Raw genomic sequence first — 14918 nt, 5'->3', positions numbered from 1 at the left:
CTCCCGCTCCCCCCGCGCCCCGCGGCCGCTGAGCCCCCCGGAGCCGCGCCCGGACCCCGCTCCGGACCCCCCTCCCGCCGCCATGGCCGAGCCCCCGACCGCCGCCGTGTCCTCGCTGCCCCGCGAGGTCCGCGAGCAGCTGGCCGAGCTGGAGCTGGAGCTCTCGGAAGGTGAGTGAGGAGCGCCCGGCCCGGCCCTGCCCTGGGGCCCCGCGGAGCTCCGTGTGAGGGGCCGGGCTGGAGCGGGGCCGAGCGGCGCGGGGGCCTGAGGGGGGTCGGGGCAAGGATGAACGAGGCTCGGGGTCCGTGTGTGAGGAGCGGGCAGGAAGGAAGGGCCCGGCCCGGGCAGGGATTGTGTGTGAGGGGAAGGAGCGCTGGAGCACCGTGTGTGTGTGAGGGAACCCCCACTGACCCCGGGGAGACCCGCCCGGCCCCGGGGGACCCCCAGTGCCACCCCCGGAGGGGCCTTCACCTGTCAGGGTGAGTGACCTGACCCCCTCCTCTCTCTCCSGAGTGTTTTTCTCCTTGTGGCCTCTTTTCCGTCGTTTTCCAGCTGAGGATGCTGAGTGGGAGTGAGGGACCCCGGGACAGYCAGTTCTGGGGCGGGGGCGTCGCAGGAACTTTGGGTACAATAATGAAGACAAACCCCATGTTCTTCCCACTTTCTGAATAAGTTCTTTTGCCATAATCGGTTCAGAGCATGCGCTTTTTGCTGGTTTTTTTTTTGGGGGTTGTTTCCTTTTTTGCATGGGTTTGTCTTTGTTTCCTAGCGTTTAAAATGCTGCTCTCGGTACAGCTTTGTTGTGAATCTCCCTTGCGAAGCCGGAGGGYGAGGGATGAAGCTGAGGCAGAGGGGGAAGGTTGCAGAGCAGGTAGCTCAGATTTGCATATCTTTAATTTTCCTCCCTCCATCAGCGTACGGCTTTTTTGATGCCAAAAGCATTGACTTCTCAATAGGGTTCACTGCATGGCTGGAATAACAGAGAATCGGAATACCCCATGTTGCAAGGGACCCGACAAGGATCATCCGTGTCTCTTTTAACATTAAAACATAAAGAAAAGCGAGTTGCAGGCACRTATTTCCTTGCTGTGTTTATCCCAGAGCCCACAGTGCACAAAAGAGGCTCAGTGACTCTCTGGAGATGAGGAATTCACTGCCGGGGGTGAGCTGGGGGCTGTCAGCCCCCGCTGCCCACATCGGCAYCAAGGCTTTGCCAGCAGAAAAGGCCACGGCAGTGCTTTCCTCACACAGCTGGGTTCTAGTTAAACCCTTSATGTGGGCTGCTTGGGGGTTTTGTTAACTCTTTTTCAGATATACTTTCTGCAAACATTTAACTAAAGTGATAAAACTTTATCTGGTGTTTGGTTTCGGGGACTCCGTGATAACAAAGAATTGAGGAACGGTGGTGTCGCTCAAAGTGTGACATTAAATAGGATTTTTTTAAAGAATTTGTTGGATGTTTTAAGCATTTGTTTGGATTTTCTGAAGTTTGTTTCTCGTGGCACTGAAAGGCTGTTAAGGTTTGACCCTGTGATAGATAAAAATGAACTCTGCTGCTGGACTGGCTGCTGAGACATCCCACTAATCTCTAACAAGCTGCTCCAATAGCTTCAACTTTGGTGCTGCAGAGTAAAGTTTTGTGGGTTATGTAAGTAATTCTCTGAATATTAAATCCACTGCCCCTTTGTGGGTTTAATACTCGGATTTCTTAATATGCRTATCAAGGATTTGTTTGTGCAAATCACTTTTTCTGTCACAAAACCCACGAGTACAGAGAATTTTGGGTGCCTGTGTCCCCAAGCTCTTGGGAACATATTTCAGGGGATGTTGTTGCTGYGATAACTGAGCTGTGGGAGAAGTGAGGCAGTGAGGTAATGTCATTGTGGAGTTCTTGAAAAATACGCCCTAGTTTGAGGCTTAAGCTGAGGGATTTTGAGGCCTGTGTGTGCATTGTTCAGCTGAATATAACCATGGGCTGTTGACAGTAAACAATATTGAATAGAAGCATTTTATTAAAAATGGCAGCAGGGCTCCATGTGCAACTGCTCAGTTGTTGCTCAGATAAGAACACTTGATCCTTTTTTTCCCACCCCCTTGTTGCAGCTTTATTCATCTCTGGGCTTGGCTGTTGGCTGTGTGAATGTTTCTGTCAGGTTTTTTGTGCAGGAACACCTTGTTTTTGGGAGARGAGAGGAAGTGTAGCTGCAGGCAGTAGCCTGGGGTCCCCTGACAGCAGGAGCTGGAGAGRTGACTCTGTCTGTGATGGACAATGTGGCAGTGGGGAGTACCTGCTCCAGGGGCTGRGAACACAAACTCTCATGTTCTGAACCTTGCARTGAGTTTTATGCAGGCATTTGCTGYTCCTAACCACCACAGAGTAAGTGAATTTATAACAAAACRRGGGGAAATATATWTGAAAACCTTATCTGGCGTTGTGGTTGTGCGAGGTGCTGCGTCAGCAAGCAGGATGCAAAGCGGAGCAGGATTACTTTAATGTATGCTGGAAATAGAAATCAGAGTTTGCAGGGATGAGCCATGAGAGTTTCTTAAGGAACCGTCTGTGCAGACRGAGCAACAGGACTAATTATACCTTGGGATTATTCCTTGCTGAGCCTTGTGGTCAGTGCGGAAGTGAGAGTTGTCCCATCCCTGAGCACTGTGCAAATGTCTGAGCAAAGTAGTGTGGGTTCTGTTTCAGGAAACATTAATGGTTCATTAACTACAGAAATTCCATTTTTCTGTAGGTCTTGGGCCTTAGCAATGGATTTGAGACCAGCTCATTCATTTCTAAGTGTGCATAAGAATTCATTGTCTTCTRTCAATGTGAAGAGCATTTATTTGGGAATCTAAACTGGAGGCCTCCCCTTCAGTCACAGAAGGAATCAGTGTTCATACCTCTCAGGAAGAATGTTCAAGTAACAATARCTGTGTATCAGCTGAGAATTGGGTCATGGAGCTGTGGGAGACCTGGAACCTGCTCATTACTCATGTTTTCCTTCTTTTCTCACTTTTGGGATATTTTTCTTTCTGGTGCTTTTCTTCATCTGTCAGTAACACCCACATTATGCATCACTAATGATGGGAAGGGCTGCCTTTGTATTTGCATCTGTTTCTGTTTGATGAGTGAAAGTGCCAGGGATATTAACTTTAAAGGAGACTTTTCCCCCTGTTTTCACCTGTCTGTGAGTGTGGGCTCTCTGTCCAACCTTTGAGTGAAGGTGACTTTGGATCCACCACATGATGCTGTTCCTTAGAATGTTCTCAGCATGTGCTGAAAGGTGGACAGAACAAGGTAAATGTCTGAATCCATCCCATATTCGGTGGGAAATGTTAATATTAAAGCACTTCACTGCTGGGCTCAGGGATGKCTGGGTGTTGTTACACCTTGGGTGAAACATTCCAGCAGCTCCTCTCACATCAACCTCATCCCAGCTATTAATGGAGCTGGGAAACTCAAATATCCAGACTCAAAGGCTCTAATTAAGCACGTTCAGAGAATTTGTTTCACACAGGGCACGTTAGTGACTGTTGGATGTGTGTTSTCCTGGAGGTGAGAGCAGGACAGCAGCACAGCCTCCTGCAGCCCCACTCTGCAAGGGTTAAACACCCACAGCAAGAGCTCATTTGGCTGCTGGGCTCTGTGTCACTGCGGTTTCTGTCCTGCCTGATGTTTTTAGCTGGTGAAGGGTTCTCAGTGGAGAGAACTCCAGCTGGAGATGGCTGAAGGAAGGACAGGGTATTCCACCTTGGAGTAATGAGGAGCTCCTGTGAGTAGCTCAGGCCTTGGATGTCATTCCAGCCACCTCTGGGTTCTGTGACAGGGTTACCACGTCCTGCCTGCTGGGCAGAAGGAGCCGCTTTCTGTTTACTTTTCTAGCTAAACACACATTTGCTGTCTGGTTTATGATTCTGGGTGGGTGTTTCTGTGAATGGCTCCCTGCACCTGGGTTTGTTCCTTTTCGAGCTGATTGTCTCATGGGAGAGCTGAGGCTCTGTCTGCAGAGTGAAACTTTGTGTGAGGATTTTCAGAAGCTGAAGAAACAGAAGGATGGGGGCATGTGTGGAAAAAGGAGTATCAGCAAAACGGTGGAAACCCAGGACTAAAGGCCAGCCAAATCGGATAGAACCTTACTGGAAGAAAACATGTTGACTCAAGCAAGTGGGTAGAGCCTTTATTTTGTTTGGCTTGAAAATTTCCTATGGAATCAGGGTATTTCTCTGATCTTCCAAAAATTGGGTGTTTCAGGTTGCAATCTTTGAATGCCAGGCGCCTGTCAAAGTAGGTGAGGACCTTTTTTATAGATTAAGCAGCTGAAGCACAGAATTTAAATTACAGAGTCAAAGGAAGTAATTGTCTGAGTAGGGGCTGGCTGTATGGTTTGTGCTGAGTGAGCAGAAAAGTTTCACTTCAGTTTCTTCCCCCACTCAGAGAGGAACTGTGGGCAAAGCACAGAAAAGGTTGAAGAAGAGATTTATAAACACGAGCAAGTCGGATCTGATCGGCCTGTAGCTAACAGGACTTACAGGTGGTTTTTGTGCATTTATGCAGCATCTCACCCACAAGTCTTGCATTAGGCAAAACCAGCACTGGGAAAGCTTTAATGTTGCTTCCTTAATTTACCTGCAGGACTGGCAGCAGATGGGTCCTAAATCTGCTGAGAAATCTGTGCAGGTTTGACGCAGTCTCTGTGTGCAGCAGGTACAGTTGGAGAGTTTTGAAATGTCTCAAACCCTTCTGGAGCTGTCACAGGGAGCTGCCTTGCTCCCTCCAGCCTTGCTTGGCTCTACAAAGATCCCAATCAGGATCCCTCCTCTGCTTTCACTATGGATGAAGGTGTGTTTTCTTCAGCTTCACAGCCCAGAAMAAAGTGATGCAAGCGTGGAGCACATGGATCCCATGCAATGTCCCAGGAACAGGAAATCCAGCTCCAGTCGTGACCAAGAGCAGCAAAGCACTGGATCTGCCACCAGGCCAGCAAACAGAAGGGCCACAAGATGATGACAGATTTCTGCTTTGCAGATGGTCAGAGCAGAGTGATTTAAGTGATTAGTGGTTTGGAGAGAGGGAGTTAAATACTGGAGAAAATATTTTGGCTGCTGTGAGTGGGAGTCAGGTTTGCTGTTGGTACATGATTGAAGCATGTAAACATGGGGAAGAGGAGGAAGGTTTTGGAGCATGCAGACAGGAATAATGAAAAATAACCAGGAGAGTTAAAAAATGTGCATATTTTTGTGTCATCCCTTTTATACWTAGGAAATGAGGAGCGAGTTTGGGGCTATTTTTAAAAGCTGCAGCTCTGACCCTTTGCCTTGGGGAGAGGAGGAAATTAGAGGCTTTAAAAGAGAGTCCTACACCTCCTCCCTGCTTGCTTCTGTGAAGCTTTRCTGAAGTTAGAACCAGTTTCCTCAGCTGGGTGGAGGGGACTTGGGTAGCAGTGATTCCCAGTTTGGATTTTGTGACTGTTAATTCTTCCAGGGTGGGTGATATTTGCCATTTCACCTGGATGCTCAGTCTGGGAATGTTCACCAGACCCGCTGGCCTGGCGCAGCTGTGCTAAAGCCACATTTGGAGTTTRCTGTGGTGTCCTAGATAACCCATCTTCAGTTTGCTATTTTAAATTCTGTAGCATGAAATATTGAGTAGGAAATGTGATGGGTGGCAGAGTAGCTGCACGGAGCTGCTGCTCTTCCCAATGTGCAGCAAAGCAGCAATGCTTGGAGCTGCACAGGGAAGTGCCTGTGGAGCACCCCYCGTTTCTGGTTCATCAGTGATGTTGTGGAAAGGGTGATGGCTCCTTCCTGATTCCCTCTCTCTGATTAGTGTTTGTCATGAAGTTTTCTGCTCGCTGCATTTATCRTGTTTATTCAGTGGCAAGTTTCAGAAGCCAAAGAGTGAACTCATGGCGAGCATTCCCGAGGGACGGGCAGAAGCTGGAGAGTTCCTGTTTGCATTTCTTTCAAATACAATGTGCAGATAATTTCTCAGGATGGTTTTCTTTAAACCGCGTGTCTCAGTTATAAAAAGCATTTCCTGAATCTCTCCGTGAGCTGCTCAGTTGCTTTTTTGGACCTGGATTCATAGAGAGAGGAATTGAAGCATTCCTCTGTTGAGGCTGATTCAATCCAAAATGTTTTTGGAGAGCTTGTGAAATCAGGGAAGAGTCATCAGGCCAGGATGTCTCGTTCTATTAATTAGAATGGAAGAGTCTTAGGTTTGCACCATGTGTGAGGAAACAGTGATTTATAGCTAACGGATGCTCTGCAGGCAGCAGCATTCCATCTGCTACACGAATTTTCCCATTGCATTTCATGAAAAGTCTTGGGGAAAACCTCACACCTGTATTTCTCATCTTGAATCATGTGCTTGTTAGTCTTGCCTGATATTTGGAGTAAAAAGCCTATTTCCATCAGTTTGTGTTCTTTTCAAACTTCAAAGCTGAGAGTTTGTGAAACACTTTTTGAGGTAAACATAGGCAGGACGTAAGTTTTAAGTTACTCTGAGTTTATACCAAAGATAGTAATGCAATAGTAACATAACTTTCCTTGCTGTGAGCAAACACCTTATTTTATTTAGTGTAACTTCAGCTGATAAAATAAAAAGAAAAAAAAAAAAAAAGCTGAAAGTTTTAGCCGTTCTCTGCCAACATAAACTTTTTCTAATTCTTGTTGACTTGAGAATTGCTGATGTAAACTAGGTCTTCCTGGTCTCTGAATTCCACAGGGATGGGAGCCCACAGAGCCTACGGGGCATCTATTAATACATTTGGTGAACCCAGAATTCCAGTTACTGCCTGAATGATCAGCGACGGAGCCTCTCGGAATTGTTCCCCAGCAGTCAGGCAACCTGCTTTCACCAGCTCCATGTCCCTAGGGAGCAAAAACAACCAGGAGAATTGTATCCCTGCCTGATAAAATTAGGTCTTCTATAATCTCCYGTGGAACAGCCGGATGGCTGGCTGCCTTGAAAAACATATGTTTTAATGCAGGAATAATGCATTCCATTTAGGATGGCTCCCAGCCGTGGGAGCTGGGTGACTGAGTGCATGGAGCGCTCCCATTTTGCCTCTGGGATCAGGACTAATGTCAAACATCAGGTCTAAAGTGCAGCGGTGGAAAAGAATTGCTTGGGATGTTTTTCCTGCCTTTTGCTCTTAGGAGGGATATTGTTCCYGTGGCTTAGTCCTAAAGGAGTTGGACAGCTAAGCCTTTTACTGGAGATAAAGCATAAACTGCAAAGGTGACTCAGTGCTTGTATTCTTGGAGTTTAGATCACTGTGTTAGGGAATTTACTTGGGCATGGCACCATTGATGTTCCTCTAACACAGGTTTATAATTAATTTCTTTATTGATGTTCCTCTAATTCATTTCTCAGAGCAGCACAGGTGACTTTGGGAGAAGCTCTGCTCCATCTCCTTCCCTCCTGCACAGRGGGGAGCACCCACCAGAGCTGTCCTGTGCAAAGGGAAGGGACCTGAGCGAGTTCATCTGTCAGGAACAGAGGACAGGTGACAATTTACAGGGTCACTCAGGCCATGCTGTGGGAAGGTGAGCTCTGGCCATTCCTGCTCACAATGTGCATTGTCACTGGGCTGAGCACAGGAGAGTTCCTCCCAGGAGCTGGGAGGTGACATGGCAAATTCCAGGCTGTGATTATTCACCCTGCGATGGAGAGTGGAGTCAGGCGATCAGAGTGGAAGATAAAAGTCCCTGATCCTCAGCGGTTCTGGTAGAGAATAAACAGATCTGCAGCTTATTAAACTGCACTGCCTTTCCCCCCCCTTAATTGAATGCAAGCGGAAAATGCCTGTGAAAGGTGTTCCATTTCTGGCATTGAGGAAATCGCTGTGTGTCCCGTGGGGTGGTTGGAGCGAGGTCCTGATGGCATTTGCAGAGCTGCTCATGGTGTGTGGAAGGGGAGAAATTCCCTTCAGATGGCTCTGTGCTGCATCTCCAGGCTGGGGAAAAGCCTCTCAGTTCCRTTGTGTGTCCTCAGGAGCTGCGTCCCAGGTTTCATAACCAAACCCTTGGCAGCAGCAGCGTTGGCTCAGGCTGCTCTCACCTCTGAGCACCTCACCCTTTCCATCTCAGGGAGCTCAGGCTGCAGCTCCACAGAAAGCTGTGAACTTTGGCAAACTGGAGAGGGCACGGGATGAAACTTTCAGGAATCTAAGCTTTGTTTCTTTAGAAAATATCAAACCTTTTACTGCGCTTCATGAGCAGTGAAAGATTTTGTAGGTAACCAAATTATAAATTATTTTGAGACAGGTTTTTTTTGTGTCAGTCCTGAAAAAATACTGAATGTGAGACTGAAACCCCTTGTGTTAACAAAGASGAGATCTCTGAATGACCAAGTGCTCGTGTAAATTCTTTTTGAGACTGAGACCTGTGTTTATTCTTAGGTCAGAAACTTTAAGTGATCCCTTGTGGATTAAAACAAGAACAATTCTTATTGTAATCAGACCAAAAASCTCCATTCTTACGCAATTTGGGATTGGAAGTTGCCGCAGTGAAAAGGGGGAAGCATTGTTGAGTTCCCAGGCAGGAAATGGGGGGGAGATGCACAGGGTGAGGTGAGCAGGGTGGACACAGAGCAGGGGACATCAGACCCTTCCTGGCTGAGGGGACATTGTCACCCCCACTGTGACATCTGCAGTSTGATTATCAGTGAGTGCATGTCTCACTGTGCTGCACCTTCAGGAAGTTTTYCCATGATGGTGATGGTCAGGTTTGGTTGAACATGATACAGAACCGCTGTGTTTGTGGAATTTTTCCTCTCTGCTTTAAATTTCCAAGTCCTCCTTGAAAATGTCCTGATTTTAAAAAGTCACGTGGTGCAGAAAGAAGTCAATTACTGAGTCCCAAATAGGGAGAATAGTGGATGAAGGCGAAGCAAATGAGTCAGATATAAATAATCCTATTATGTCTTGGCTGCAGCCACACCTAGAAACCTTGAGCAAACATTTCTGTGTAGTTATTCGTGTGTTTGATACACTTTACTTGTTAAGTCCTGTTTTAAAATTGCAGCATGTAAAAATTTTGAACGGCCAGTTGCCATTAGCRTTAAAGACTTGGGAATGTTGCTTTAGTCACTTTGACCAGAAGCACAGAGACCTGAGTTAATTTGCTCTCATATTTCCTCAAAATCAGRAAAATCCATAACCCTGGAGCTGGTGTTGCCTTGGAAGGCTTTCAAGGCAATTCTTTTTGCAGTAGGCCTTCAAAAAAAATGCCTGGCGAGAAGAGCAAACAGGAAGATGTAATTACCCTTTGCCTTTTGTGTATCAAATCCTTRTTCATTAGACAGAGCTTTGGTAAAACACTTGTAGAAGTAGCTGGTTTTAGCATGGGTGCTGTAAGGAAAAGTGTTTGGATCCAGCGAAGTCATACGTGATGTTCCTGTGATTCCTGTCCCGTGTCTTAGGGGTAATTACTCAGCTCATAGTGTGGGTCTTCTCTCTGTCATGGGGGATAAGCTGATTTTTAATCAATCTGAGCAAAGCCATTTTTCCAGGTGTGACTTTGAGAAGAAAGCAATTYGGACCCTTCCCTCCCTCCTCTGATTCCAGTTTTTATGTTGTAGCTCCTGTACAAGGCAGCCTGAAATCTCCCCTTACGTGTGGCTGTTGCTGATTCCGASGGGTTGGTACCAGAGGTCGGGGTTTGGATTTTGGTTCTTGTCCAAACACATTTCATTTGCTTTGCATCATTCTCCTGTGCTGCTGAAGGGGAGAGTAGTGCTCTCTGAGAGTTGAGTTTGGCATCAGGTTATGGAGGATTTGCTCTCTGAGAGTTGAGTTTGGCATCAGGTTATGGAGGATTTGCTCTCTGAGAGTTGAGTTTGGCACCAGGTTATAAAGGATTTGGCCCTGGCACGGACAGGAGCGTGTGCATGGCTTTCTGGTGCTTCCACCCTGTAAAATGCCAACCTTGGGGCTGTGCTGGTACCGCTGTTGCTGGGTCAGGGTGCAGGAGCTCACAGGCACCAAGAAATTCATTGGAATCCTTGACACCATGAGAGGAACCTGTAAAATACTCTAAGAAAGGGAGAAGGRGAGGAACGAGTGAAGTAGAGAGACCTGGGAAATGTCAGAGCTGGTTTTTCTGTAATTCCGCTGTCAGGAAGAGCTGTTTCAGAATAGTTTTCTGTGGGTGAAGTGTGACAAGAAGTCCCCAAGAGTTACTGTCACGTTGGGATAAGCTTACAGCCCTTGGATTGTTTCCATTTCAAAGAGACTGTTTGAAGCTGTTTCACGGATTCCGAGTTGAAAGGTGCATTTCTGCTCCTTCAGCACATTCTGCCCCAAGCAGCTGCAGCCAGATCTGTGTCTCAACTCACTAAACCAGTTAATGGAGGAGCTCTGAGCACRTTGGCTGTGTCTCCTGTGACATCGTGTTGGGCACGTCAACCAAAARCACTGTGCTGGCTGTTCCAGGGAGTTTCCCCACTGAGAGGAAAAGCTGACTTGGGTTTCCTGTGCTGTCCTTTGCCTCGGATTGCTCAGGGTGCAGATTCGAAGCCGCCCCGCGTTATCTGTGGATGGAAACACATCTGAAGAGGAAGAAGGCAGCGAGGCTGGGCAATGTGCCAATTGCTCCAAGCCTTTGTTAGAGACCAAAGGAAACCTGAGCCCGTTTAGGCGCTGCTGCATCCCCAGGACCTTCCTTGGCCTCTCTGGGAAGGATGTGAAGGCGTGGAAGTGATCACACATTTCTACATGTCATCTCCGTTAGCTCTCCAGGCCCTGTTTGTGTTTGAATTCMAAGATCTCGTGCTGGATTCTCAGGATTTTCCTCCTGTGGGTCTGTCAGGAGAGCACTGACCCTGTCTGTTGAAACCAGAGCACAGGGAAGATCTTCTGTGTGAAAATTCCCATGGAACTGGTCCTTCACAGAGTTCACGTGTGACTTCCCTCTGCTCTCAGGGCAGGACATGGCTCTGGTGCCTCTGGGATGACTCTTTCTCCRTCTGAGAAATTCTTCATTCTCAGCTTGCTGCATGCAGAAATAAAAAGTAGAGAGAGAAGTATCAAAATAAATGTCAATTTTAAACAAGTGCAACCAAGCAAATGAAAAATAGGCAGGTTTTCATGTTCGAATCTTTACCRTTGCCTTTCCTCTGCATGAAAAGAAGATTTTGGAGTGATTTATGGCTGTCATGCCAGGCTTCTCAGCACTTCTGGGTRCAGCACTGTCTGTCAGTTGAGCGGTTGATTTTGACAGGCTGCACTTCTGGGCCAGGGCTTTTTTTTTGTTCCTGTTTTTAGAGCTTTTAACATGAAATATTCAATCCTGCCTGTGCACAGCACAACTGATTCAGGTAGCACGCTTCAGAGAGCTGTGACCACAGTGCTGGGTGCTGAGCACATCCTGCATTTGTGGCTTCTGTGGGGTTGTGTTTTCATGGAGTCAGGGCCGCCCATGTGTGACTTGGAGATCCCAGGAGGAATTTTGTTGTGTCTTCCTTTGGCAGAATTAGAGCTGGAGGAAACAGCTTCTCATAATTTCCTGGGTAAATCTGAGGTGCTGCAGCCTGCTGGTGTTTTTGTGGATGCTCCAGACTGGCTGCCACTGCAGGTCAGCGCTGTGTTCTTTAGGAAGATCTCAGCTGGGATTCTCCGAGGAATTTGTTTTGTTGCTGCACTTTTTTTACACAGTTCTGTGTTGTGCTTGTAGAATCCTAGTGCTAAGTAAGAAATAATCCTGTTGTGCAAGAGAGGTTGGAGAGAAGTGCTTGTTTTATTTCCCAAACATATAATTTCTCTGAAGAGATATTACATTGCGTGGCATGAATTTCACTTCCATGAAACACGTGGAGTCAGCAGAGAAGTCTTGGAGAACAAATTGGAGGGCAGCAATCCAACCCAGAGCCGTGTCCGCAGTCCTTCTCTTTCAGAGGCTTTTGCTTAATTGCAGATTTTCTATTTGGACGTTAATCCTTTCGTTTCTCTTTCTTGGCAGAATACCTCATCTTAAATTATTACTGTCAACACGTCCTTAGCCCTTCCTGCCCCTCCACCCCCTAATTGTGAGTGCTGTCTGTGCTGCTCCACTTTGCTGTAAAAGGCCACGGTGTTTGTAGCTGAAAGCAGAGCCTGCTGTGAATATCATATTTTATCCAAAAGACACAAGCAGCTCCCCATTAATATTATTACATTGACACCCTGGTTTTATAAACAGTGGAATGTTCTGTAGAATGGTTGTTATCCAGTGATTATGGCTCCATTAGGCACAGGAACAGATGGTTCCTGTCCAAGTACTTTTTATGTTGTCATTTCTAGCAGGAGTAAAAGGGAGTGTTGAATTTTCATCTCTTCAGTGGTGAGGCTGGAAAAGGTCACTCTGGCTGTGTTGGAGGAACTCGTATTAAAAGTGAGGTTGAGAGACCAAGTAGGAAGTGAACTCAGCTCTGGAATCATGGGATGGTCTGGGTTGGAAGGGACCCTTAAAGCTCATCTCWTTCCATCACTGGCAGGATTTTTCCCTGTTGTGAGAACCAGAGAGTTCAAAGGTGGGCTTCTGTTTTCAGTGAGTAGATTGGAGGATTTCCGTGCCTTTTTGCATAGTAACAAACCCGAGCTAATTCTGTAGATTTAAGAAGTGCTAATGGGAAATAAAGCAATAGTTTCATTTGTTATTGGATGTAATTTTGCTTYTACCTTGGAGGGACATTGGCTATTGCCTGGAGAAACTGCACAGTCACCTCTGCTTGAAGTTTAATGCAGAATGGAAAATTAAAATATGATCTCACTTGTCATTAAAATTAAGTAATTGATGTCATCATTCAATTACAAGATTTTTTAGGAGCTTGCAACAAATCTTTCCAGCTTGTTATTAAAACCTGACCAGCCAGGGATCCTTAAATTGGAGGAAATGGGGCTAGTTCTCTGTTAGGTAACAGAGAGGTAAGGGATCATCTCAGGAAAATCCCCAAGTGGCAAATGCAGCCCCAAACTCCCAGAGGTGGAGCTCCAGTGTCCTTCTCCTTTATGGAGATTGCAGCTCGGCAGCACAGATTGCAGGGAATCTTTCATCTCTTGCTCTGGGCTACACAGAGCTCGAGTGGCAAAGGAGACTCGGGGTTTTGTGCTGGCTTCATCATTTTCAGAATATGAATATTTGATTTTGGCTTCTTAAGGCTTTTAGCAGATTTGTCAGGCTGCTTCCTGTGGTGGTGTGTTGTGAGGACAACTGGAGAGAGCATTTGGATTCGTTTACAGTATGGAAAGAGAGTTTATTTGTTTTGATTTATTACTGAAATACTTTCAAGAAGCTCATCTTGTTGGGTGAGTAACTTCACCATAATCTTMACCAGAAAACAGAACCAGCAGTTCATTCTTTTCCCCAGCTTGAACCCAGCCAAGCAAATGCTGTACCCCATCCAAGGAATGCTTTTAGTGAAGGCTGAGCTGTGGGGTCACTCTCCAGTGGGGAACACAGATTTCCTCAGCTCTGCTCTGTGGGCAGGGGCAGGTTCCAAACCAACCCTCAGCTTCTCCATCCCTGGCTGTTTTCCTGCTTGCTTTGTGCATAATTTTTAACTCATTTCTACAATAAGTTTGATCTTGGAGATATTGCACCTTGTTAGTGAAATGCACCATGAAACTTTTGCCTGTTAGTAGACATAAAGTTCCTTCTTTTCCAGATTCGGGGCATTCTGGTCAAGTGAACAGTACAGGACATGAGGGCAGGTCTGGTTGCCTTTCAGTACATGAGAGCCCCTTGGTTCATTTTCTTAGTGTTCTTTTCGTTTTTGTCAAATTGCTGACTGTGTGCTCTTAAATAATCCTGCTGATTTCCCCACACTTCCTTCCCTCTGCAAGTGGGACATTTGAGAAATCAGTTTATTTAAATTGGAAGAGGACATACTGCACCCTGAGAGGCTATGAGAGGAAAATTCCTTGTCAGGAGTAGCTGTGGATTTGGAGATGGCTGRTGAATAAGATCTTTTTTTACTTTTAGGCCTGTTTCTTTTGGGTCAAGGGCCACTGGTCAGCGTGGAAGGGATGTATGTCCTCCCAGTTTTGTGAAAATATGTTTGTCACAGTGGTGATGTACCAATATAAGGCAAGAAAATTCTATTTGTGAGGTTGTTTGTGATTGGAACAACAAAAATATCAGGGTGGTATCACAATATCCTCCATAACAAGGACATTAAATTGACTGTTCCTTCTCTTTATGGTAAAAGGATGCTTTTACTGCTTATAAAGGCCATTTTGCACCAGAAACTGAATGTCATTCTTTCTGAAGAGCCATTAATGTGCTTTATGAATTAGGAGGWATGAGTGTGCTGGGAGCAAAGTGTACTTTCCCCTGAAGCAGCCGAGTTCAGTGACTTTGGGCTGGCTTTGCAAAGTGCAGCCGGGTTGTTAGGCTGAGTTTGGATGGCTCTCCTCTTTGCTGCTGAGCTTAGCTCATTATTTTGATCTTGCACGCAGCTTAAAGGCTTTCACATGAGAAGGATCTTGCCACATCCTGCTCCTGAGCTGGGACAAAGCRCTGCAGAGCAGACCTTGACTCTGCCCAAAGAGCCCAGAACAGAAGTCACTCCTCGTGTGATCTTTATTGTAAAGAGCCTTGCACTGACAGGATAATGGGGTTTTAGGGCTGCTGGTGAATGCCAACAGGGTTTCCTTAGCAGTGCCATTCTTTAGAGAGCTGTGGATGCTGATGTAAACACAACTGAAAGCTTCACACAGCGCAAACTGAGCGGGGCCTGGAGTCTGCTGCTCATGCCATGCTGTGCAGGGCATTTTTCTGCTGCTCTGTCTGTTGAAATCTGCTTTCCCAGGCTTGGGGCTGACTCCAATGGGTTGTGCTGTTGGGTGCAGGAAAGCTGGCCTGGTGTGTGCATGGAGGAGCTGTCCTGGCAGTACAGAATGGTGTTTGGGATGCTTTAAGGGTATCGACCGAGGTGTTTG

General features: G+C 46.5%; 1 protein-coding gene across 1 annotated transcript in view; it reads left to right on the top strand.

The window, feature by feature from the left end:
- The first annotated feature begins 6 nt into the window (after positions 1-6).
- The window catches only part of DIP2B (disco interacting protein 2 homolog B), a 57697-nt gene continuing 42785 nt past the window's right edge, over positions 7-14918 (top strand). Inside the window, exon 1 of the mRNA XM_057385212.1 lies at positions 7-170. Coding sequence (XP_057241195.1) covers positions 83-170 — 88 coding nt within the window. The 5' untranslated portion in view covers positions 7-82. The remainder of the gene's footprint in view (positions 171-14918) is intronic.

The sequence above is a fragment of the Malurus melanocephalus genome, unplaced genomic scaffold (assembly GCF_030028575.1).
Source record: "Malurus melanocephalus ecotype Western Australia unplaced genomic scaffold, MMel_1.1 scaffold_798, whole genome shotgun sequence".
Classification (NCBI taxonomy): domain Eukaryota; kingdom Metazoa; phylum Chordata; class Aves; order Passeriformes; family Maluridae; genus Malurus; species Malurus melanocephalus.
Note: the sequence above shows the minus strand (reverse complement) of the source record. Positions and strands in the feature narration are given on the sequence as shown.